At 37.4% G+C, this 26,908-nt stretch overlaps 1 protein-coding gene across 2 annotated transcripts in view; it reads left to right on the top strand.

Moving 5' to 3' along the window:
* QRSL1 (glutaminyl-tRNA amidotransferase subunit QRSL1) overlaps nucleotides 1–26,342 on the top strand; it is a 28,533-nt gene extending 2,191 nt beyond the window's left edge. The window contains exons 2-11 of one of the 2 annotated variants that reach the window (XM_070450023.1): nucleotides 5,450–5,609; nucleotides 6,069–6,167; nucleotides 7,435–7,531; nucleotides 11,243–11,419; nucleotides 16,090–16,265; nucleotides 16,348–16,460; nucleotides 17,336–17,528; nucleotides 17,940–18,057; nucleotides 21,919–22,124; nucleotides 24,316–26,342. In XM_070450023.1, the coding sequence (XP_070306124.1) occupies nucleotides 5,450–5,609; nucleotides 6,069–6,167; nucleotides 7,435–7,531; nucleotides 11,243–11,419; nucleotides 16,090–16,265; nucleotides 16,348–16,460; nucleotides 17,336–17,528; nucleotides 17,940–18,057; nucleotides 21,919–22,124; nucleotides 24,316–24,533 (1,557 nt within the window). In that variant the 3' untranslated portion in view covers nucleotides 24,534–26,342. Of the gene's footprint in view, nucleotides 1–5,449; nucleotides 5,610–6,068; nucleotides 6,168–7,434; nucleotides 7,532–11,242; nucleotides 11,420–16,089; nucleotides 16,266–16,347; nucleotides 16,461–17,335; nucleotides 17,529–17,939; nucleotides 18,058–21,918; nucleotides 22,125–24,315 lie in introns of those variants that run through there. The other variant, XM_070450025.1, reaches the window with a different exon arrangement.
* Nucleotides 26,343–26,908: the final 566 nt, after the last annotated feature.

The following is a 26,908-nucleotide window of genomic DNA, read 5'->3' as shown; positions in this document are numbered from 1 at the left end:
AGAGAAGCACTAAAAGGAGGTAAAATGCCAAATGGGAGATAAAACTGCTACTTGTAAATTTTAGTCAGGTACGTTCAGGAAGGGGAAGAGTCTTACTTTCAATCTTTGTTTTTTAGTGGCCTGATCCCAGTGTTTCTAGGAACCAAACACCATACTAGTATTACTGGCCCTATATTTATATTAAATGATTATTGTTATATTAAAGAAAATGAATTTTATATCCAATAGGTTTCTTAGGGGTCTAGCCTAAGAACATTTAATTACTGTTCTATGGGAAAATAGATTCCAAATTTTAAAAAACTCAGTTCATTCCTTCAGTTAACGTTTATTGAGCACCTCTGTTCTAAACACTGAGGATCAATATGAAGACAGAAATTCCTGCCCTTATGAAACCTACGTTTGTGTGGGGAAGGAGGCATTAAATAAGTTTAATACTATAATTTCAAGTAGTAGAGGTGCTATGAAGAAAGGTTAAGCAGGCTATTTTGTTGCTCAGTCACTCAGTCCTGTCCGACTCTACCACCTCATGGACTGCAGCACACCAGGCTTCCCTGTCCTCCTCCATCTCCCGGAATTTGCTCAGACTCATGTCTGTTGTGTCAGTGATGCCATCCAACCATCTCATTCTCCGTCGCCCCTTTTCCTCCTGCCCTCAGTCTTTCCAGCATCAGAGTCTAGTGTGAGAATTAGTTGGGGGATATGGATGTTTTAGAGTGATCAGGAAAGTTTCTCTGATCAGTTTCTCTGATCAGAAAGTTTCTCTGATATATCAGTTTCTCTGATATATAATAGAGGCCTGAACGATAGGAGGGTAAACCCTGGGAAGAACTGGGAGAAGGGTCTTTCAGGCAGGAGGAAGAGTAAGTGGAAAGTCTCTGAAGCAGGGGCAAACTTGACATGTTCAAGGAAGCTCTCTTCTCACCCAAGAGAACTAAACGAGGAGGAGAGGAGTGGAAGATGAGGTTAGGGAAGCAGGAACCAGATCACCTTTCAGGCCAGGGGAAGGAATGTAGGTTTTATTTTAAATGTAACGCAAATCCTCTGGAAGGTTGTGTCTTTGGACATGATCTGATTTACAATTTAAAAACCTCCAGGCTACTCAGGATTGTGATCTGGAGGAAGGCAAATGGAGAAGCAGGGAGGCCAGTTAGAAGGCCATTGCCTTGTCAAGAGTTAATGCGGCATGGACAGGGTGGTGGGAGCAGAAGTAATGCAAAATAGGGGTTTCGTTTCTTAAGTTTGGGCTTTCTGACGGACTGGATGTAGGTTTGATGGAAAGAGACGAGTTAAGGAGGATGCTTAGATTTGGGGCCTGGGCAAGTGGCACAGTGGTAAAGAATCTGCCTGCCAGTGCAGGAGACACAGGAGATGCGGGTTCAATCCCTGGATCAGGAAAATCCCTTGGAGAAGGAAATGGCAACCCACTCTAGTATTCTTGCCTGGAGAATTCATGGACAGAGGAGCCTAGCAGCCTATAGTTCATGGAGTCACACACAGTCAGACACAAATCAGCACAGCACGCAGCATCAAGATGGGACAGACTCTACAGGGAGCATGTTGTGAGGAGAAAATTATCAAGACAGGATAATTTTAAGATGCCTCCAAAGATATCCAAGCGAAGAGGTTGGTTAAGCAGATGGATATAGGAATGTGGAGATCAAGAGAGAAGCTAGCTATGAAGATATGAGTTGGCCAGAGTGGAGGAGATAATTGAAGTTATATGGTCACATGAGATCACCTGCGAAGGTGAGTGTAAATATAGAAGGCGGCATAAAACTTTCCAACATTTCGAGGTCAGCAGTGGGAAGCACAGCTAGCAAGAGAGACTTGAAGGAATGGCCAGTAAGGCCGGAGGAAACCAGAAGGGCTTGGTGTCCTGAAATACAGGTGGAGGAGAAGTGCTCCCAGGAGGGGGTGATGCTGAAAGCTGACCCAGACTGAGTGTGACTGCTGATTTAGGAACGTGACGCTGACTGGTGATCCTGAGGTGCTGTTTCTTGGAACAGTGGAGACAAAAGCAAGGATGTTAAATGGGTGTGTTAAAGAGAGTACCAGTCAACCAGACACTCGGCTTCCAAGGGCTCTTCTATACCTTCAGCATTGATCAAGACAGTTTTTCTTTTGAAAGACAGTTCTTTTCCTCAGTGACTCTCTGATGTTACTGATACCTGTGAAGTTAGTAAAATGTTGTCTATCAGTTACAGAGGAGTAAATGCTATTAACTTTGCACAGAGAAGTAGTGGAGTATAGTGGAGCATGGGCTTCAGAAACAAGATCAGACCTTAGTTGAATCCCAGCTCTGTTGCTTTCTAGCTATGTGATTTTAAGCAGGAACTTCAGTAATTTATCTGTAGATTGGAAATAATAATATCAGCCTGTTAGTGTAGATATAAAGGTTAAATGAAATGTAAAACATATAGGATAACAAGTGGAACTAAGGGCTATTATTAGCACTGATTTGGTTACAGTGACAAAATTACTAGATTATATGTGTTTATAGTTTTCTTTTCCCTTGTTCTCTAAGAAGAGTAGTTCCTGCGGAAGATTTCCTCATTTTTCTAAGAAGGTGTATTACTTTTCTATTGCTGCATAACAAATTTGTCTTAAAATAACACAGTGTTAAAACACCCACAGTCTTACCATCTCACACTTTTGTGGGTCAGGGCTGGCGTGGCTGGCTTCTCTACTCAGTCTCACAAGGCTGGACATAAGGTGTCAACCAGAGCTGCAGATTCTTTGGATGCCTTGGGATCCTCTTTCCACCTCACTGGGGGCAGAGTCCATTGCTTTGAGGTTGGAGGACTGAGTTTTCTTGCTGGGTGGTAGAGTGAATGAGCTCAGGAGACAGGAGATGTGGGATGATTAGAACTGAGGTTTGGGAGAATACACAGATGCTGGTAATGACATAGTCTGGGCTGTGGCCATGCGAGTGGGTCACTGGAGTGAAGTGAAGAGTTTGTGTCAAGGGAGTTCAGGAACTGAGACCCGGTGTCAGTGTACCTGACGTGAAGTTTGAAGTCAACAAAAATAGCTACAGTGAACCAGCTGCTAAAATCTTTCATCAATGAAAAGGAGTACCAAGGAGACTGTTAGGAGAGTAATATAATCTCCTCCAGGACCTGTGCGTCAGATGAACTGGGGGTTTTGAGAACAGAGGCAAGGAAAAGGCTTTGAGGACAAGGGTAACACCTGCCCACACCATCTCCCTTCCCCACTGGACTCTGGTGCATGGTAAGTAAGAACTAAAACAGCCATCCTGTGGGAAAACTGCAGGAGAAGCAGTGGCCTTAAGGAAAAGTCTAGTTTCCATTAGAGAAAAGAAATGCTAGGCAGAGAGAATTTGTTTTCTTAATGAAAACTTTTCCACTTGATTTCATCTTCTATTCAGATATGACACTTTTAGTTTTGCTCCAGGGGATCTGTACTATTTATTTGTCACATCCTTATGCCTAGTCCATTCTAGCTAATTAGCATCTTTGTTTTCATTTCCCTTCTCCAGTACCCTTATTGATTTTCTCAAATCTAGATTTCCTAAATATGGTCCTAACAAAGATCACCATTTAAAATGAGTACTCCCAGAACAGTATGGAGCTTCCTTAAAAAACCAAAAATAGAGCTACTCTATGACCCTGCAGTCCCACTCCTGGGCATACATCCAGAAAAAACCGTAATTTGAAAAGATATATGCACCCCAGTGTTCATTGCAGGACTATTTACAATAGCCAGAACATGGAAACACCCTGAATGTCCAACAGATGAAAGGATAAAGAAGATGTGCTATATTTACACAATGGGACATTACTCAGCCATAAAAAAATATGAAATGATGCCATTTGCAGCAATATGGATGGACCTAGAGATTATCATACTAAGTGAAGTAAGCCAGAGACAAATATATGATATCACTTATACATCGAATCTTAAAAAATAATGATATGAGTGAACTTATATACAGAATAGAAATAGACCCACAGACATAGATATCAAACTTATGGTTACCAAAAGGAAAGAGGAGGGGATAAACTAGGAGTTTGAGATGAACATATACACACTACTACACATGAAGCAGAGAACACACAAGGACCTACTTTATAGCACAGGGAAATACACTCAATATTATGCAGTAACCTATAAGGGAAAAGAAAAGACACGACACATTTGTATTTGTGACTGAATCATTCTGCTGCATACCTGGACCCAGCAGAGCCCTGTGAATCAGTTACACGTCACTAAATAAAGAATGCTGCAGACAGGCTCATTTCTTGCCTTTGTAACCACAGCTGCAACTCTACCTCTTCCTGTCATGCCAGCTGGTGAGTCAGCAGGCAACTTGAGGATAATGGGCATTAGGCGACTTGAGGGGAGACAAACAAGAGGAGGCAATAGCAGACATCATCTTCCTCATGTTTACAGTTTTGCTCTGGGGTAGGCCTGTTGATGAGAGTTCCCTGGTGGCTCAGACGGTAAGGCGTCTGCCTACAGTGTGGGAGACCCGGGTTCAATCCCTGGGTCGGGAAGATCCTCTGGAGAAGGCAATGGCAACCCACTCCAGTACTCTTGCCTGGAAAATCCCATGGACGGAGGAGTCTGGTAGGCTGCAGTCCACGGGGTCGCAGAGTCGGACACGACTGAGCTGCTTCACTTCACTAGGCCTGTTTATATATCTCTGTGTCCATGTGCTTCTGTAAGTTCTGATTCTTGCACCCAGCCTATTTACATAAGCCTGCTCCATATTTACAGTATCACAACACACTGCTGTCTTTTCTTTCTTTTCAGCTCCACTCTTCTCAAGAGTCATACAAACCATTCAGCAGTAATACCTCTTTTGTGACATTCAGTTGTCTCCTTTGAGTCGAGCCCAGCTGCCCCTCACCAACCCCCACCCTCCCAGTATCCCCATGGTAGCCCTTTCCTCCTCCTGGGCATCACCAATAGGGGCTTTCTCAGTGGCCTGTTCACACTGCTTTTCCAGCTCAACACCCTCAGGCCTAAGAATACCACCTCTCTGATGATTTATTCAACAGTTCAAAGCAGAACACTTGCAGATTTCCCCCTAGACGCAAACTCCTACTGCTTGATACACATTAGGACACGCGAAAATACAGTCAACATACAGGACAGGCTAAGCTTCCACTGGTGCAGAGAGAAATCGTGAAGGAGCAGATGTTAAGAAGTTACCCTTTACTGTTTGTGTGACTTTGAGCAAATCACTTAACCTCTCTGAGCTTCAGTTAATTTATCTATAAAGCGAGGTTAATAATCAGCTGGTGGTTTTAAAGGCTAAATAAAGTGATAATGCATGTAAAGCCACAGTAGTGCCTCGTCTTGGTGTTGAAGCTAAACCTCACTTCAAATTTTTACATTTAACCACTCTATCTGCCTGTCTCAGTATAACATTCGATACTTCTGCAGACTCAGCAAACGTTTTTTTGAATTGTGTACCTCCTAGGTTTCTGCAGCACTGAAACAAGGCCAGGTTACGCCAACCGAGCTCTGTCAGAGATGTCTCTCCCTCATCAGGAAGACCAAGTTTCTAAACGCTTACATCACTGTATCAGAAGAAGTGGCCTTAAAGCAAGCCGAAGAATCAGAGAAAAGGTATAAGAAAGGTAAATTACTTTGAATTGTCCTTAATTGTTACATCCCAGGAGAGTGAGTTTAATTGGATATAGCAGTCTCCATTTGGCAGGTGGAGCTTTAAACATAAAAAAACCTTCCCTTATTTAAAGACCTGGGGAATTCCCTGGAGGTTCAGTGGTTAGGACGCCACACTTCCACTGCTGGGGGCTCATGTTCAGTGCCTGGCTGGGGAACTAAGACCCCTCAAATCTTGTGGTATGGCCAAATAAAATTATTTTTTAAAAGAAGAACTGGTGTGAGGTATAATAAAAATGAGACTAATAGGTATGTGGTGCTTTATAATGTCCAACTCGTAATAATTTCTAACATAAATTTGATTTCTGAAGAAGTATCTTTAGCAGAAGCTAGTAGCTGTCTTAATAACTAGGATTAATGTCTCTGTATTTTGAACTAGATATTTTTTCTATTCTTTTGGTTTCTTAATGCAGGTCACTCACTGGGGGATTTAGATGGAATTCCTGTTGCAGTAAAAGATAACTTTAGTACGTCTGGCATTGAGACAACCTGTGCATCGAACATGCTGAAAGGTAAAGTTTAACTAGCCTGAGCATTGTTTTTATAAAAATAAGTGTTTTTCAGTTTAAATTAAAGATAATATACTAATGCACCAAGATATCTTAGACTAATTATACCTGCAAAGGAAATAACTTAGGGTGGAATATTACCTTCTTACTATTTGCTCCCTCAGAATGCAAAGTTATTCTTCAGGGGTAGGCCTGCCTAACAGAGGAATCCTATTTAGGAAGCTAACGCCACTGTAAACACACTCGGTGAACTCTGACGCCTCCAACCTCCACCCGTTGACAGTGCGGAAATAAGTATAAAGTGGCTGTCATTACCCCTCTTTTGCAGATGGTATAAGGATTTATTATTAGTAACATCTACTATCTGATTATTTTTTATCTCCTGGCTCCTCCACCTTATATCACTATACTTAGTATAATGATGCTTAGTTTTAATTTTTGAAGTTTAGTAGGTCAAAAAGGAATCATATTTATCAATATATGGTTGGATCCTAGGAGGAAAAAGAAATGGAAAAAGGATAAAGAACTTCACACTAAAACTAATATTCTGAGGTGTATGCCCCAAGTTCCTCTGATAAAGTAGACTGTTGTTAATTGTTTGCGAATATACACTAGATAGAGGAAGTTTTACTTGACAATAAAGATCTATTCCTGCTGGAAATAGATAAAAATTGCTGGGTGATATAGCACATCTGAGAAGAAAAAGTCAGTGCAATGAGCAGAATAATGATTTGTGATTAATTTCAAATGAGTTGGATACCTCTCTATCATTCAATATTTTGTAGTACTATTAACATCAATATTTTTAGATTATAAAGATGGTGAATATAGAGACTTTCTTTAGAAAATATAGCAGTCAGCAGCAGAAAAAAATTAACTTTCAGAAGAAAGTACAACTTAAACTAGGAATAAGTAGCATTTGTCAATATGAATTGCTTAATCGCAGTTTAAAATTGTTTCTTACATAGGATTTACATGTTCACTGTTTTCTTTCCTATGAGAAAAATTACTGAATTTTTAGGAGGACAGGAGCAAGGAAGGGGAGGGGATTAAGAGGTTTAAATGACTATGTATGAAATAAATAAGCCATAAGAGTATATTGTACTGCACAGGGAATATAGACAACATTTTATAATAACTTTAAGTGGAATATAACCTGTAAAATATTTGAATCACTATGTTTTACACCTGTAATATAACATTTAAATCAGCTATACCTCAGGGTTTTTTTTTTTTTTTTTTTTTTTAAAGAAAACTGAATTTTTTTCAGGTTATGTACCACCTTATAATGCCACAGTGGTTCAGAAGTTGTTGGATCAGGGAGCTCTACTAATGGGAAAAACAAACTTAGATGAGTTTGCTATGGGGTAAGTAAAATTAAAATTTTCTTTTCCTGTATTTCTTTCATCTGTCTCTTCAATTTCCTTATGTGTAGGTACCTAAAAGTAGTGTGGTGATTTCGTGAGGCCTCTTGCCAGTATTCCTCAGTCCCTTCACCTAAGAGTAGTGAGGTGATTTCATGAGGACCCTTGCCAGTTTCTCAGTCCCTCCACGAGAGATTGTGTTCTGCGGATAGATCATAACTCACTTTGGTTTTGATTTGCATTTCCCCAATGACTAACAGTGTTGATGATCATGTGATTATTTTGCTATCCATATATCTTTGGTGAAGTATTGATTCAAATCTCCTCAATGAGTTGTAAGAGTTTTTTCCCATATAGTCTGGATTCAAGTCCATTATCAGATAGGTGATTTGCAAATATGTTCTCTGAGTCTCTGGCTTGTCTTTGCATCCTCTGAATATGCCTTTCAAATAGCAAAAGTCCATGAAGTCCAGTTCATTGTTTTTTTCCTTTAATGACTCATGTTTTTTGTGTCTTTTCCAAGAAAGCTTTACCTTTTCCAAGGTCATCAAGACTTCTTTCCCAATGTTTTCTTCTAGAAGTTTTATAGTTTTAGTTCTTAAATTTAAAATTGGGATCCAGTTAATTTTTTGTATATTATGTGAAGAAGAAAAGTTCATTTTTTTTGCATATGCCTATCCTATATATCTGGGACTGTAGGAATTCAAATTAAATTACTTTGATTCCTTTGCCAAAAATCAGTCCAACATATGTATAAGTCCATTTCTGGATTCTGTTCTGTTGATTTGTGTATCCCTAATCCATTATCATGCTATCTTGATTATTGTAACTTCATAGTAAGCCTTGAAATTAAGTAGTGTGAGTCCATCTTCATTGTTGTTCTTCAAATTATTTATCATATGCTAGGTCCTTTGCATTTCCATATAAGTTTTAGAATTGACTTAATAATTTCAGAGAAGCTTAATGGGATTTTGATTGTGGTGGTATTATTGAATTATAGATTAGCTTTTAGAAAATTGACATCTTAATATGTGCCTTCTGATGTATGACTCTACCTTTCCATTTATTTAGACTTTTTCTCAGCAATATTTATGATTTTCTATATATGAATCTCACACATAATTTGCCATATCTATCTCCAAATATTTCATGTTTCTTTACTATTACAGAAAATGTTATTTTCAATTTCTAATTGTTTAACATTGTTAGAATACATAGAAATGTAACTGACTTTTCTGTGTTAACCTATTATTTTTATCCTGTGATCTTGCTAAGCTCCCTTATTAATTCTAGCTGATCTTACAGATTATTTGGTATATTTTATGTAAATGATCTTGTAGCCTACAATAGAGACACTTTTATTTCTTTATCTTGCCTTATTGCACCAGTTAGGACCTTAAGTACAATATTGAATAAAGATGATAAGAGCAGATATCCTTGCCTTTTTCCTGATCACGAGGAAAACATTTAGTTTTTCATCAGAAGCACTTTTTATTTCTCCATTTGTATTGTTTGTAATATTTGTTTGGTCTGTGTTTCCTATTTCATAGAAGCAGATTCCTTGACTCTCCAAAACTGGTATCTATTAGAACCTAGTAAATATGTGTCGAATAAATAAATCTGTGGGAGTAAACTTGAACCTAGGTTTTTAGGACATTGCCTTGAACGGCTGGTCAATATGAACATTACCAATGAGGGTGCAGTGATACTCTGTACCTCCTTCCCTGGGAAGGAACACCATCACCTATGCAGTGTTCCAGCTGAAAATGTGTAACCCGAAGCTAATAACAAGGAGACAAAAGACAAATCTGAAATGAGATATCTTCTGTTGAAATGTCAATATCATAAAAAAAAAACAAAGGCTGTGAAACTGTTCCAGATTAAAAGAGACTGAAGAAATTAACACCTAAAACTCGGGACTTCCCTGGTGGCCCAGTGGCTAAGACTCCATGCTTCCAATGCTGAGGGGCCCAGGTTCAATCCCTGTCAGGGAATTAGATCCCACATGCCACAACTAAAGATCCTATGAGCTGCAACTAAATAAATAAGTATTTAAAAAAAAAAACAAAACACCTAAAACTCATAGAAGTGTAGGAGAAAATCTTTGTGACCTTGAATTATACAAAGATTTCTTAGACGGAAGACAAAGTACAGTCTGTAAAGTTAAAAACTGGTAAATTGAATTTCATTAAAATTAAAAACGTTTGTACTTAATACACTGTTAAAAATGAAAAAAACAAGCCACATACTTAGCAAAAATATTTGCAAGATATATGTCTGACCAAGAACTGGTATCCAGTATATATTGAAACTCTTCCAACTCAATAATATCAAAGAAGATAAACAATTGACAGACAAACACATCAAACATGGTTAGTCGTTAAGGAAATGCAAATTAAAACCACACTGAAGTACATACACCTAATAATTAGAATGGTTTAAAAAATGACAATATCAAGTGCTGACAGGGATAGAGAACAACTGGATTCTCATACAGTGCTGGTAGGGAATGCAAAATAATATAGCCACTTTGGAAAATAGTTTGGCAGTTTCTTATAAACATACACTTAGCATAAGAGCCAGCAATCTCAACCCTAGGTATTTACCCAAGAGATGAAGGCTTATGTTTATACAAAAGCACTGGCTGGGGCCTTTCACTGCAATATTTATTGTGGCTTTATTCAAATTGCTTAAATCAGGAAAAAAATTCAGTGTTCTTTGTTGGTGAAAAAAGTTAAAGAGGTTAAAGAGAAAAGTTTTAATATAATTCTCAACTCTAGACTTGATCCTATACTGGAAAAAGGACATATGCTATAAAGGACATTATTGGATCAAATGACAAAATTGGATTAGTGGTAGATTTGATAAAAGTATTGTATTGCTGTTAAATTTACTGAGATAGCTATACTGTGACTGTGTAAGAGACTATACTTTGTCTTAGGAAAAGCATACTGAATACATACTAAAGTATTTGGGGTAATGGGCCATAATATGTATAATTTACCCTTAAGTAGTTCAGGAAAAATATGCACGGCCACACACACACAGCACACAAATGATACAACAAATAGGGTAAAATGTGAACAATAGGTGAACCTGGGTAAAGGTTATAAGTTTTTTCATACTGTTTTTATTTTTATAATCTATTAGGTTGAAGTGTTTTCAAAAGTAAAAAAGGTTATTAGCATTCACTAAGAATATCTCCCTGAAAAGTTCTTTTATTTTTTTTGGCTGAGCCACACAGCTTGTGGGATCTTAGTTTCCCAACAAGAGGTGGGAACTGTGCCCCCTGCAGTGGAAGTGTGGAGTCCTAACCACCAGACTGCCAGGGAATTGCCCTCTTAAAAACTTCTGATTAAAAGAGGAATGGCTTCAAAAGACTACTTGTTAACTGTTTGGATGTTTGTGACACTTTGCAATTGGAAGACCTTAATTTATGAAGAAAATCATCTTATGCTGAATTGGATTATCAGTTGGGATTAAAATTTCCTTTTCTTAACAGAGTGGTTTTTTCCCAACTTTCTACCACAAACGCTTTTACTTCTCATCCTTCAACTCCTCAACCATCTAATTAAAGAAAGCTACAACTCAGCAGCCTTCCTACCTTTTCTAATTCAAGTTACAGTGGATTTATACAGTGTTAGAAGCAAATAATGTAATCAGGAGATCACATAGAGTTTTATTAAGATATCTTGCTTCACTTCTTCGTCTCAGATCTGGAAGCACAGATGGCATATTTGGACCAGTTAAAAACCCGTGGAGTTATTCAAAACAATATAGAGAAAAGAGGAAGCAGAACTCTCACAGTGAGAATGAGGATTCAAATTGGCTCATAACTGGAGGAAGCTCGGGAGGAAGTGCAGCGGCCGTGTCAGCGTTCACGTGCTTTGCGTAAGATGTTTTTTCCTATCTGTACTTTAGAATCATAAACCGTACACAAAATCAACAACAGACTCATTCATATCTTGGTATTTTTATTTCTCCTTAGTTGTTTGTGCTCAGTGGTCTATCAAAATTGTATCTTAGAAATACCGTCAACTATACAGTACACTTATGTTATATTTTATACATTAACTTTAAGACATTTAAACCCTACCTGTATAGTGTCTGGTCTTCTTTAAAACATGATTTTACAGATCTTCTAAAATAAGAATAAATCAGTTAGCTTAACCAGACTTAATTGAATTTCATTTTTTAAATTATTTATTTGGGTATCTGCTCACTGATTATACATATATTTAGAGATTAACATACCTTGGCTTTAGTTGAATGCTACTGAGCTAAATTATTAGCTGTGATTCATCCTTCAGCTGAACCCAACTTTGCCAAAATATAAGGAAGGATGGAAAGAAAAGGCTAATATTTATCAATAGAATATTTTAAGAAGTGTTTTTATAAATCTGCAACTAAAAATATATATCAGTAAGTAGAGTTTTTTCAAATTTGTAGGGAGGTGATTTGTTCAACTGTCATACTTTGCATTCTGAATCCATCAATCATGCTTTATGTCTTAAGTCATATTTGTAAAGCATTTCTTAACCATCTAAAAAAGAGTAAATAAATATTGCTGTTACAATATTTATTTTATTGGTCTCAGTTTAACCGAATAGAATGTTTCCTTTGGTAGTACTATATGTATTTTATCTCTCCTTAATTATCCACTGAAACTAAGCTGTTTCACAGGCATTGCAATCAATAAATTATTTATATTTTTTTTAGAGCTATGGAGATTTAGATTCTACAGGTTTCTTTTTTTTTTTTTTTTTAGTTTCCCTGAAATCTTGTTAACAAGTGAAACCATTTCATTTTATCTCTGTGGAATTTTATAGTACCACATTAATATTAATGAGAGTTCTGACAAGGGAGGATTGCAAGCTTAGGTGCTTTTTTCTATCCTCATCACCCCACTTAGTGTTCATCTTACTGAATGTGCTTTGAGAAGGTGGCACTTTGACACATAATTCCTATGGAAATGTAGGTTTTACTTTTACACAGCTGTCAGGGAATCCTAATAAGAAAACGTGTCCTTTTAGAAACCGTGAAAGCAGCAATCTGATTCTGTGGCTCCAGAGGACTTGGTAAGAAAGGCAGTTAGTTTGCATTTTCTGTAGATACAAGGACCATTGACAGGTAGGAGACTTGTGCAGCCCAAAGCTGCAGTCTGGGTGTACTCAGGAGGGGCTCAGGCCCAAAGTGATTCCAGATTGAATGGGCCCAGATTGTCACATGTTCTGATTTGTTTCCTTCCCTATCTGTTTCTTTTATAATAGTTTTTAAAACAGGAAAAGTCTAGGAGTACTATGCAGCCACTAAAAAGAATGAGTTACAGCACTATGTCATGACATGGGAAGAAATCCAAAATACACTGTTAAGTGGAAGACAAGTTGCAGAACAATATGTATTATATGACCTTATTTCTGTTAAAAGTAACAATTACATATGTGAATATGTTAATTGCATGGAAGTATCTGGATAAATATACATAAAAAGTGGTAATTCTGGGGACTGATTATAAGAAATTTCACTTTACAGATCATATGAATATTTTAATTTTTACAGTGGACATTGCAATTTTCTAATCAGAAAAACCTCTTTTCCTGAAATAGTTAAAAATTTTTAATTGTGGAAAATATACATACAATTAAAATTTCTCATCTTAATCCTTTTAAAGTATACGATTCAGTTGTGTTAAGTACATTCACAGTATCACTCAGCCAGTCTCTAGAACTTGCTTCTAGAGACTTGCAAAACTTGGAAGTCTGTACTCCTTAAAAGCCTCCCATTTGCCCCCGCCCCATGTCCCCAGCCCTTGGCAAGCACTCTTTTACTTGATGCCTCTGTGAGTTTGACCACTGTAGGTACCTCATATAGGTAAAGTTGTGCAGTATTTGTGCTTTCATGACTCATTTCACTTAGCATAATGTCAAGTTTTTTTTTTTTTAATAAAAACACAGACTATATAGGTAACTGAGCAAAGAAATGAACAGACGCTTCATAGCTGAGTAATGCAAATACAAATAAGTGTGAAAAATTACTCAAAATGCACATTAACAAATCTTTTATCAAAATAATCAGATTTTAAGAACTGCTAGTATTCAGTGATGGTGAAAGTGAAGTTGCTCAGTCATGTCCAGCTCTTTGTGACCCCATGGACTGTGGCCTACCAGGCTCCTCTGTCCATGGCATTTTCCAGGCAAGGATACAAGAGTGAGTTGCCATTTCCTTCTCCAGGGGATCTTCCCGGCCCAGGGATTAAACTGGGGTCTCCCACAGTGCGGTAGATGCTTTACTGTCTGAGCTACCAGGGCATGAAAGATAAAACAGTGTGATTCACTGCAATTGGGAATATAAATTGGCATAACCTGACAAGTAATTTAACAAAATATATTTAGAACTTATAATGACAGGTAGACCCTTTGACCCATTAACTCTTAGAAGCTAGAGATATATGGGCAAAGATTTATGTTTAAAGGTGTTTATTATAAAGTGCTTTATTTATTTATTTATTTTTGGCTGCACAGCTTGTGGGATCTTAATTCCCTGGCTCAGACCTTCGCCAGTGAAAGCACAGAGTTCTAACTGCTGGACTGCCAGGGAACTCCCTACAAAGTACTCTACTATGCAGTTCTTCTAGTTTGCAACAATATAACAGTTTAAATAAATCAGAATGCATTTCTAGTTATGATTCTAAATGGGGTAGCAGAATGGCTGTATCTGAATTCCTGGGAGGGGTGTGTTTAGTTTGTATAAGCATACTATAAAATTGCTGTTAAAAGAAGATATAAGATTTGTATGTATATAAATTGTACCAGTGTTTTCTTAGGTCTTCTGAGGCAACAGAAACAAAAACAAAAATAAATGGAACCTAATCAAACTACAAGCTTTTGCACATCAAAGGAAACCATAAAATGAAAAGACAGCCTACAGAATGGGAGAAAATATTTGCAAACAGTGTGACTGACAGGGGCTTAATCGAATCTCCAAAATGTACAAACAACTTGTACAACTCAACAACAAAAAACAAATAACTCAATGAAAAAATGGACAGAAGACCTAAGTGGATATTTCTCCAAAAAAGACATGACCAGTAGGTACATGAAAAGATACTCAACATCACTAATTACTGAGAAATGCAAATTAGAACTGCAATGAGGTACCACACCACCACACACTGGTCAAAATGGCCATCCTTAAAAAGTCTAGAAAAAACAAGTGCTGGAGAGGGTGTGGAGAAAAGAGAACCCTCCTACGCTGTTGATAGAAATGTAAGTTGGTGCAGCCACTGTGGAACAGTATGGAGGTTCCTCAGAAAACTAAACACAGAATTACCGTATGATCCAGCGATCCCACTCTCAGGCATGGCTTAGTTGCTAAGTTGTGTCCGACTCTTAAAACCCCATGGACTGTAATCTGCCAGGCCCCTCCATCTATGGGGTTTTCCAAGCAAGAATACTGGAGTGGGTTGCGATTTCCGGGGATCTTCTCAACCCAGGGATTAAACCTGGGTCTCCTGCATTGCAAGTGATTCTTTACTAACTCAGCTACCAGGGAAGCCCTACTCCTAGGCATATATCCAAACAAAAAAATAGTTCAAACCAACACATGCACCCCTGTGTTCATGCATAGCAGCACTATTCACAGTACGCAATATACAGAAACAGTCTAAATGTCCATCGACAGACGAATGGATAAAGAAGGTGTGGTGCATGTGTATACAGTAGAATACTACTCAGCTGTAAAAAAGAATGAAGTAATGCCACTTGCAGCAACATGGATGCTACCAGAGATTATCATACTAAGTCGAGTAAGTCAGAGAAAGACAAATACCATATGATATTATTTATATGTGAAATCTAAAATATGGCACAAATTGAATCTTTCTATGAAACAGACTTGTAGACAGAGAATAGACTTGTGACTGGGAGTTTGGGGTTAGTAGATGCATATAGAATAGAGAAACAAGAAGGTTTATCTATAGCACAAGGAACTATATCCTGTAACCTGGGATAAACCATAATGAAAAAGAATATTTAAAAAATTAGATATATATGTATGTAACTAAATCACTTTGGTGTGTAGCAGAAATTAACATCGTAAATCAACTATACCTCAATGAAAAAAATAAAGAACTGAAAGATTTGTATAAGTTTGTATAATTCCTGTGATAGGAACTGGGAGTCAGTTGGGAATTGCCAATTGATAGAATATTTACATATTTAAAATTTTTAATAATCTTTATAACATAGTAAAAAGTCTCATGATAAGCAAAAAAGAGATGGAAACTTATGATTACAGAATGACCTGAACTGTGAAAGAAAAGTTCATTAAAAAAAAGACTTAAAGTTCATATGCCAAAATGTTAGCAGTGTGTGTTTGCCTCAGAGTGGTAGAATATTCTGTTACATCTTTACAGTTTTCTATATTTTAAGAATTCTGTTATGAGCATGTTTTTTATTTTTGTATATCAAAACAATTTTAAAAGTATACATTTTAAAAAGATAGATTTCAGATATAATTAGAGAGATGTTATCCTGCTAAAGAGAATTCCATTTAAATTTCAGGGCTTTAGGATCAGATACAGGAGGATCAACCAGAAATCCAGCTGCCCACTGCGGGGTGGTTGGTTTAAAACCAAGCTATGGCCTAGTTTCTCGTCATGGTCTCATTCCTCTGGTGAATTCAATGGATGTGCCAGGAATCTTAACCAGATGTGTGGATGATGCAGCCACTGTGTTGGGTATTTATATGATTCCATATAGTTTCAAAGCATTATCAATTCACTGAAAAACAATGTCACTCATAAAGACTTTTATTTACAGGTATACTAGCTGGGCATGATCCCAAAGATTCTACCACAATTCAAGATCCTGTTAAACCATTTACGCTTCCCAGTTTGACAGATGTGAGCAAACTATGCATTGGAATTCCAAAGGTAACTCTTTACAAAAGTACTGTCAGGTCAAATACAGACAACAGACTTGGGAGACAGACTGGTTGAGTTTGAATCGCTGCTTTGCCACTTTTATTAGCTATGTAACCTGAGCACATGAAAGGAGATACGTAAAATCACTCACCTTTTAAGTGTTTAATTTTGAGCTTAGCAATAAGTTTTTGTCCTGGGAGACTGTACATTTTTGGATTGTAAGATGTTTAGCAACATCACTGGTCTCTGCCCCTCGAGGTAGCACCCCCAACCCTACCCTACCACCACTACCCCACAAGTCAAACTGTCTGTAGACGTTACCACACGTCCCCTGGTTGAGAGGAAGAGGATAAAATTGCCCCCAGTTGAGAGCACTGCTGTAGAGAAATAGTGTAAAATCTTTAAAATTTTCAATTAAGGTAATAGGTGTGCCTAGTTTTAAGGATTTAGAAACAGACCTAGTTGGGAGTCCTGGATCCTACTTGCCTACTGTGTAACATTAGGAAGGTTACTTAACTTCTCTAGTCTCAATATTTTTCATTAATAACATGAAGGATGATAGTACCTACATCATAGGACTGTTAAAAAGCGTTCAATGGGAGAACCTTTGGAAAGCATCTAGCAGAATGCCCGATACATAATGAACATTTAATAAGTTCTCCAACCAGATCTCCAGTCTTTAATATTATTACATCCAGTTCACAATATCTAGTATTGTTCTTGTCATGCCATAAATGCTCTTAAATTAGTTCAGTCTTTTCTAACTACCTACTATCAATTTAATCAGGTTTTCTAATATATTGCCAGAGGTTCCGGAGTACACATTTTTGTAAAACCATCTATTTGGATGTTCTGATTTCTGTATTTTGACTTTTTCCAATTAGGAGTATCTTACACCAGAACTGTCAAGTGAAGTACAATCTCTTTGGTCCAGAGCTGCTAATCTCTTCGAGTCTGAAGGGGCCAAAGTAATTGAAGTCTCCCTGCCCCATACCAGCTACTCAATTATGTGCTACCACGTATTGTGTACATCGGAAGTGGCATCGAACATGGCAAGATTTGATGGGCTAGAATATGGTAAAGTGCCTGTGTTTTGGACTTTTAGGGAAGTTTTCTCAAACATTTTCATTTATTAGTGACAAAAAATATTGTTGCCTGAGATGTTAATGATTTAAAGAAGTAAATTGGTGGATCCTTTTACTGTTGTCATTTTAGCATTATACTCACACTATTCATCATCATAACTCATAGTAAATGAATGAATGAATGAGGGAGTGAACAAATCAAATTTCCCTCTTCGTTATTTTCTTCTCTTTTTTGATTCCTGATGGGTCAGTTAGTCCCAAGGCATGTAAAGAAGAGAATCCATTAAAGTCAATCTCCTGAAATTTTAGTATTGGCCACAAATGTGACTCTAGACCTGCTGAGTCACAGCAAGGTCAAAATTTTACTTCCTTTTCAAGTAATGTTCATCTCTTTTGTTTTCAGGTCACAGATGTGACAATGACGTGTCTACTGAAGCCATGTATGCTGCAACCAGGCGAGAAGGGTTCAATGATGTAGTGAGAGGGAGAATCCTCTCAGGAAACTTTTTCTTATTAAGAGAGTAAGATAATCGATACAGGAATTTTCCCCATTCTTGAAAACTCCAGAGTAAAGTAGTAGCATGTCCGTCAGGTCTTATAAATTTTGCTAAGGAAGCAAAATCCTTATGATTTGAATTAGAAATCATAAGTAAAGGCCTGTTTTTGGTACTTTTGGCTCCTGGTTATTAAAAAAAAACAAAACACTGATGCTCTAGCTAGCTAAGTAGGAAGCCTGAAGGGTTTTAACCTCATTAAAAGTCCCCTGTTATTGCTACATTGTCCTCCTGCTGTGAGAGCCTTAAGCAGGAAGTTACATTGGTCTGGCTTTAAAAGGTTAGTGAATCAACCAAACTTCCTCTTGTATCCTGTATCTGTTTGCTCCAAGAAAGAATTCTAAATTACTATGACTTTGGTATAAGTTTTTCACCATCTTGTGAATAGGATTCATCTTTCATACCACCAAGTCTGTTTAAGAGGACATGATAAGTGTGAAAAAGCAAGAATGTACTGAACAGCTTCGTGGAGTTTTGCATATATATAATGGGCATATATGGATATATTATGTATATGAATAGAAAGCATTTTATTCATCTGTGCATCTCCTTAGGGCCAGTAGTTAGCATTCCTTTTTCCAAAAATACTGTGAACAGATACTCTGAAAAGCAGTATGGGGATTCCTCAAAAAATTAAAAATAGAACTGCCATATGAACCAGAAATCCCACTTCTGGGTATATAGCTGAAGGAAAGATATCACTACCTTACAGCATTATTCGCAATAGCCAAGACATGGAAACAAACTAGTGTCCATTGGCAGATGAATGGAAAAAGAAAATATGCTCTGTGTATGTATACCCACCCACACACACACAGTGGAACATTCATTATTATTCAAATGGAACATTCATTATTATTCAAAAGAGTATTATTTATTATTTGAAAGAAATCCTCCATTTGTGACAGCATGCGTGGACCTTGAGGGCATTATCTTAAGCGAAATAAGTCAGAGAAAGACAAATACTGTATGATCTCACTTATATGTGGAATCTAGGGGGGAAGAAAAACACCAAAGCCACAGACTCAGTGGAGTGGTAGTTGCTGGGGAAAGAAAGGAGATGTTGGTCAAAGGGTACAGACTCCCGCGGATAAGGTAAGTTCTGGGGATGTGATGTACAACCTAACTACTCTAGGTCACAGCACTGTACTACATACTTGAGAGCTGCTGAGAGTAGATTTCAGTGTTCTTACCACCTACACAAAAAACTCTGAGGTGATGAGTGTGTTAACTAATCTTACTGTGGTAATGATTTTGCAATAAATACATATGTCAAATCATGTTGCAAGCCTTCAAACTACAGAATTTTATATTCCAATTATATCTCAAAAGCTGGAAAACAAAAACTATTATTTGATTAATGGAGAAATCAAAGGGCTTTGCTGTTTGCTTTCCTTCTTTTCTGAATACCTGCTGTCTCATGTCTGAAAATGACTTCCATTTTGTCTAGTTTTCCGATTGTTTAAAGCTGTGCTTTTGAAGCATATTAGAAGTAGGTAGGAAGAAATTTAATAGAAGTATTTGTTCTTTTATAGAATTCAGTTTTGGGGAATGCTGTTAATATGTTATTTAAGCCATCAGCTGCTGGGTAAATTATATGTGATGCCTGCATTCATCACCCTATAGACCCTGTGGTCAAATGATAATAAACACATCTGGTATTTCTATAGCATTCTTTCAAGATAAAAAAGATCTCTCATTTTTATCTCATTGTATTTGGTCCATGCAAGGTTGGAATTGTTATATCCATTTTTACAGGTGAGGAAACAAGTTATCAGTAAAATACTTAATCCTTTTGCCAGCCTGCATTAACAGCTGCAGGAGGATCTAAAGAGTATTTTTCCCCCTTTCTTTCCATCATTGACTTATAGTCACTCCTGGGTCTGGCTAATTCCTCAATCTTTTCAGGAAAGTAAATGTCCTTTACTTTGAAAGTGTGGGGAGTAACCATATCCTTTATTACTTCTTATTACCCAATAAGTTTAGGGAACATCCATCATCTCATATAGATACAACATTAAAAAAATAGGAAAAAAAAACATTTTCTTACAATGAGAACTCTTAGGATTTGCTCTTGACAGCATTCATGTATAACATATGGCAGTGTTATTATATTTATCATGTTCTACGTTAAATCCCTGGTACTTACTCATAACCAGAAGTTTCTGCCTTTTGACCATCTTCATCCTATTCCCCTTTCCCCTACACCTCCTACTTCTGATAACAACAAATCTGATCACTTTATGTATGAGTTTGGTTTTGAAGTATAATTGACCTGCAGCACCCTAGGTCAGTTCCTGGTGCACACCATCATGATTTGACATTTCTGTGCATTTCAGAGCAATCACCATGATAAGTCTAGATGTCATCTGTCACCATATAAAGATATTACATAATTACTGACTATATCCCCCACACTGTACCTTTCATACCTGAAAGTTTGTAACTCAGTCTCCTTTACCTGTTTCTCTCCTTCCCTCTCACCACCCTCCCCCTCTGGCAACCACCTGTTTATCTATGTTTTCTGTTTAGTTTTGTTTGTTCATTTGTTTTGGTTTTGGATTCCACAGATAAGTGAAATAATACAATATTTTTCTCTCACTTAACTTCACTTGGCATAATAGCCTCTATATCTATTCATGTTGTCCCACAGAGCAAAATCTAATTCTTCTTTATGGCTAATATTCCATTGTGTATATATACTACATCTTCATCCATTCATCTATTGGTGGACATTTAAGTGGTTTCCATATCTTGACTATTGTAAACAATGCTGCAGTGAACATAGGGATGCATATATCTTTTCGAATGTGTTTGTTTTCTTTGGATAAATACCCAGGAGTGGAACTGCTGCATGGTGTGGTCATTCTGTTTTTAGTTCTTTGAGGAATCTCCATACTGTTTTCTATAGAGGCTGCACCACTTTATATTCCCACCAGCCATGCATGAAGGTTCCCCTTTTTCTACATCCTTGACAATACTTGTTATTTGTTGTCTTTGATAATAGCCATTCTGAAATGTGTGAGGTGATATCTCATGGTGGTTTTGAATTGCATTTCTCTGATGATTAGTGATGGTGAGCATCTTTTCATGTACTTGTTGGCCATCCATATGTCTTTGGGAAAATGTCTGTTTTGGTCTTCTGCCCATTTTTTTCATTGGTTGGTTGTGTTTTTGATATTGAGTTTTGTGAGTTGTTTGCATATTTTGTATATTAACACCTTATCAGGTATATCATTTGCAAATATCTTCTCCCATTCAGTAGGCAGCGTGAAGCATCTTTCTAGGAGTTTCACATTTCCATTTCTGGGCCACTCCTGTCTATAGAATACAAAATTGCAAACACTGCCTACTTTCCTCAGTTACTGGTTCCAGAGCCTGTTTTCTAGTGTTAGAATTCTCCAAAACTTCAGAACTCTTATAAAATTATAACTATGGATGAAATAGGACATTATAATAGAAAGGGGATTGGAATGCGCCTCCAGAGATCTAAATTCTGGTCCTTCCTCTGCCACCGCTAATCTTTGCAGCCTTTGGAAAGTCATTTAGTTGCTATACCCTTGATTTTCCTCACCTGAAAATAAATGTTCTGGTTTAATGATGTCCCTGGAAGTGTTAATAATTTGTGATTATATGTGCAGAATTGTATCTACTTTTAGAATAACAGCATGGTTGAACAAAATTGATTTTTATGTGTTGGGAATCTTAGTGGTACCTGCTCCTACAGGCCACGAATCCAGTGATTCTTTAACAAGTCTTATACATGAGAATTCATTGAAAGAAATAACAAAAAGCCCTTAAAATGTCAACTATTGTTTTTTTCCACAGAAATTATGAGAATTATTTTGTCAAAGCACAGAAAGTGAGACGGCTCATTGCTAATGATTTTGTGAATGTTTTTAACTCTGGAGTGGATGTGCTGCTAACTCCCACGACCTTGAGTGAGGCAGTGCCCTACACAGAATTCATCAAGGAAGACAACAGGACGCGCAGTGCCCAAGATGACATCTTTACACAGGCTGTCAATATGGCAGGTGAGGATCCCTTAAGAACATTCTGGTTTTCTCCAGATTTTTAGGTAGACAGTCCTGGTCCTCGACTTAGGTTCTAGCTAGATTGTTCCCTAAACACAATAGCTTGTCCTTCTAGGAGACTTAGGATTGTGTGTGTGTTCATGTGGGTGTGTGTGCATTTATGGGCATACACACACTTGCACTCACCACACACACACACATTAATTTTCAGACCTACAGAAAGATTTTAAAAAGTCATAAAATGAATACCCATTATGTCCTTTGCCTGGGTTCATCCTTGTTCACATTTTGCTTTATTTGCTTTTTCCTTCCTCTCTCCCTTTACCCCGAGACAGACAGACACATATACACAGCTTTTACTTGGTTAATTTGAAAGTTTCAACATCATGTTACTTTACCCCTAAATACTTTTAGCATGAATCATCTGGAATAAAGACATCCATCATCATACCTAAGAAGGCTAACACAAATACAATAATACCCAAATACAGTTCATATTTAAGTTTTCTCAATTGTACCAAAAATGCCTTTTATAGGGTGTTTTTCCTGCATATGTTTGTTTATGATATCTCTTACTAAAGTCTGGAACAATCCCCCAGGCCTCTATGTTCTTTTATTAAGAACCACATCAGATTGTTACGATTTTTGTTTCAATCATCAAACATAATGTAGAAAACTCAGGAGCAGAGGGAAAAGTCAGTTGTATTTATCTGTATACTTTTGTTTACTGTGTTTATTTCTCCCTGATCCATCAAGATTCTTTGTTTTATCATATCCTTTCTGTTTGGAGAAGAGTTTGCCATTCTTTTAGGGTACATCTGCTAGCAACCAGTTCTTTTAGCTTTCTTCTGAGAATGTCTCAATCTTCCTCTCATTTTTATAGTTTATTTTTGCTGGATATATGATTCTGGTTTGACAGTTCTTTTCTTTAGCATTTACAGAATGTCCTGCTAATTTCTTCTAGCCTTCATAGTTACTGATAAGAAATCTTCCACCTTTTAAATTTTTTAAATGACATTGACTTTTTTGAGGAGTCCTGTCCACTTGACCTGTAGGATATCCCATCCATAATCTGAATTTGTCAGATTGCTTCCTCATGATTGGGTTGACTTAAACATTTTTGGCACAAATACTGTATACATAGTATGAAATGTCAAGAAACAGTTAATATCAGTTCGTACCACTGTGGAAACTAAGGGAATCCTTTGGTTAAGGAAGTAACTACCGGATGTTTTCCTTATGAAGGCACATTTTCCTTTTGTCAGTTGTAAGCAATTAGTGATATGATATGTTGAGACTGTATTTCCCAATAAACCTGAACCCACTTTTAGCATCTATTGATGACCCTTGCCTGAATTCAGCATTAGAGAGTACAAAGTGCTGACTTTTCTATCATTCCTTCTCCGTATCTTAGCTAGCAGTCTTCTCTATAGAACAGCTTTCCTTTTTTAAAAAATTCAATGTATTATAAGTAATTCTCATTATTTTTGATGCTCAAATTTAACTAACAGGAACCTCTCCAAGTTGTATGTAACCCTTAAACTAGCCCCTATTAATTTTTTAAAACTTCCTTGTTTTATGGCATAACAAGATACCCTAAAACTGAAATTAAAACTATCCTGAGCTACTATTTCTCACCTAAAAAACTGACAAAAAACTAAGAAGCTTAGCAACACACTCCATAGGTGAGGCTGTAGGGAAACTCTCATTTTGCTGATGGAAGTTCAAAAGGTACAACTTTTTTGGAGGGGAATTTGGCAGTTTCTAATTAATATATACATTTATCTTTTGATGAAGCAATTCCTCTTCATCTGAGAAATTTTCAAGAATACTGAAAAAATAGACAAGGTAATTCACTGGGACATGGTGTGAAATCACTAAATACTAAAAACAATCAAAACCCCCCAACCATAGAAGAATGGTTGAATAAAGTATGGTAAAACCACATGGTAGAATACTATGAAACTGTAAAAAAGGAATGAAAACAGTCTCTGAACAGATATACAGTGATTTCCTAGATATATTAAATGAACAAAGGAAGATACAAAAACATACATGTCATAATTTTTGTGTTTTTTTTTTTTAACCCTTATCCTGTCTTGTACCTATTGGCACTGGAAAGTGGAAGAGGTCTCTGTGTCTTAGGGTGGAGAATTGGTCAACATTTAATGTGTCTCTTTCCTTTCCTCAGGATTGCCAGCAGTGAGTGTCCCTATGGCACTCTCAAGCCAAGGGTTGCCAATAGGACTACAGTTTATTGGACGTGCATTTTGTGACCAGCAGCTTCTTACAGTTGCCAAATGGTTTGAAAAACAAGTCCAGTTTCCTGTTATTCAACTTCAAGAGCTAATGGATGATTGTTCATCAGTCTTTGAAAATGAAAAGTTAGCTTCTGTTTCTGTAAAATAGTGATAACTATATTGTGCACATTATAATGACTTTTAAAGGTTTTTATATTCTAGAGAAGTCAGGTGTTCTTGAAATTTGGTTCATTGTCAACAGAGTCATTCCTTGGAGTCGTTTTTTAAAATTCTTGTGATATAGTTAATTATAAATAATCTGTCAGCATTTATTTAGCATCCACTCAGTATAAACCAAAGTACAAGAGACCTGGGTTCAATCCCTAGGTCGGAAAGATTCCCTGGAGAAGACCATAGCAACCCACTCCAGTATTCTTGCCTGGAGAACTCTATGGACAGAGGAGCCTGCGGGCTACAGTCCACGGGGTCACAGAGAGGCAGACACGCTCAAGTAGAAACCAAGCACAGGATTTCTGTTATAATACGAGATAAATGTTGCTAAAAAATGATGCCTTCTAAATTCATTTAAAAGAACATTGCTTACAGTGCAAGTAAGCTTAGGGGTAAACCTGTCAAGACTTGTATGTCTTTGTAACCAAAACACAAACATGAATAGAAAATGGTACTTTCAAAGATAACCTGGACAGCCCAGCTGGCAGGCATTTCAACACGTGGTAGAGGCTGCAGCAAAAGAGGTTAACAATGCACAAAACCATAAAACGGGAACACCCGCCTCTAGGTCTGAGCAGAGCAGGTGGAAGAGAAGCGCCAACACAGGAGGAAGTGGAACTTGCTGGCCCAGACGGGGGTGCCTCCCTCCGGGGAGAGCCCATGTGGGCACCGTCCTCTTCTCTAGGAATAGACCTGCAATGAGAACTTTTCTCCTTTCCTGCTGAAAGTTAAAGTGTTTCTTCTACTATTCCAGAGCCCTATGCCAAGGAGCTCAGACTAACTCCTAGTTACACGGAGTTCATTCTCCTAGTTACCAGTCACAAACTAGCTCAGTGGTGTCAGACATTTGCTGTGACCTAACAAACTGAACTGAACTTGAAAATTGGTAGCTACTGGAGCATGGCTTAGTGAGAAAGTTTCAATACACAAGTAAGATCCAGTATGAAAAACTTGTAGATAACTTGGTGGGGCTGCATGGGCCTCCTGCCTTACCCCAGATTCTCTGTTCCTTATGGTTTTCTTACCCTCCTGACTTTCCTTACAAGTGCTCTCCGTTTAGGCACCTTTAGTGCAAAGAAATAGGAATGGGAATATGTATTCAGAATTTGGAAAAAAGATCTAATGAAAAGCATTCATTTCCCCACTATAAAGGGCTTCCTTGGTAGCTCAGATGGTAAAGAATCTGCCTGCAATGCAGGAGACCTGGGTTTGATCCCCTATAAGTTTTCATCGTTGGATTTGTCTTTGCCAGAACACAGTTGTCATCTCATGTTTATCATGAATTCTAATTTGACATTTATTGTTGATAAGTTTAAGTAGGGAGCTGAATTATTATTTAATAGATTCACTTTGGTAGGAAAAAAATATTTTCTAAATATAAAAGACATGAAGTAAAAACATAAGAGGCACAACCTTCTCAGAACTACTGGAAAACAGTGTAATGGGAGTTTAAACTGCCTGATACATTTCATTAATAGTTTTCTGTCTCCCTGGGATCCTTCCACTAGCAAATGCTCGATCTGATAAACTACATAAAAGTTTTCTGTGCTCAGTGCACTAGTATTCTGAAAGATTTTGACTATGAATCCCTGAAAGGAAGAAATTCATGACAGAGAATTGCTTTATTTTGTAACAAGAGAAAACCCTTAGTTGGGGGAGTGAGTATGATGCAAATGGCAAACAAATAAATCTTTACCCCAGTCTTATTTTATGTGTGTATAATTTGAAATAAACGATTTTCAAAGAATATGTAGTTTCTCTTATTCCTATGTCTCTACTTGAGTTGCACTAACAACTTGAACTGGAAATAAGGAAGTGAAACATTTACATCGTTTTCACATAATAACACCGAACTAGCGTGAAATGATACCTAATCTGTTCTTTCTTTTCCATCATTACTCTAAATCTGGTAGATCTCATTTTGCCAAATCACTGCCTGAGAATTTAAAATGGAAAGTGGTTTCTGTGTCTCAGCTAATTAAACCCTGAAACTATGAGCAACAGGGCTGTCAGAGCAGACACGTCAGAAAGGTGAAGGTGACTGCAAGTGTGAGATGAGTGCCTAGATAAGACAGCGCAACAGAGCAAAAGAGATTCAACAGCAGAAGGGTTGCTGGAGTGAAAAAAGGTGATGCATTCGTGAAACTTGGCACCTGACACCACACAGAGCCAAATCCGTGTTGGCCCCCACCTATCATTATCAAGAAAATGACGAAACTAGAGAGGCAGAATTTGATTGGCCGTATGACACCAGGTGGTCAGGAACACAGGACTGTGGACAGAAAAGATGGCATGGTACAAAAGAGGAACTTA

This window comes from Odocoileus virginianus, chromosome 19, assembly GCF_023699985.2.
Source record: "Odocoileus virginianus isolate 20LAN1187 ecotype Illinois chromosome 19, Ovbor_1.2, whole genome shotgun sequence".
NCBI classification, from domain to species: domain Eukaryota; kingdom Metazoa; phylum Chordata; class Mammalia; order Artiodactyla; family Cervidae; genus Odocoileus; species Odocoileus virginianus.
The sequence above is the reverse complement of the archived record's forward strand: the minus strand, read 5'-3'. Positions and strand labels throughout refer to the sequence as shown.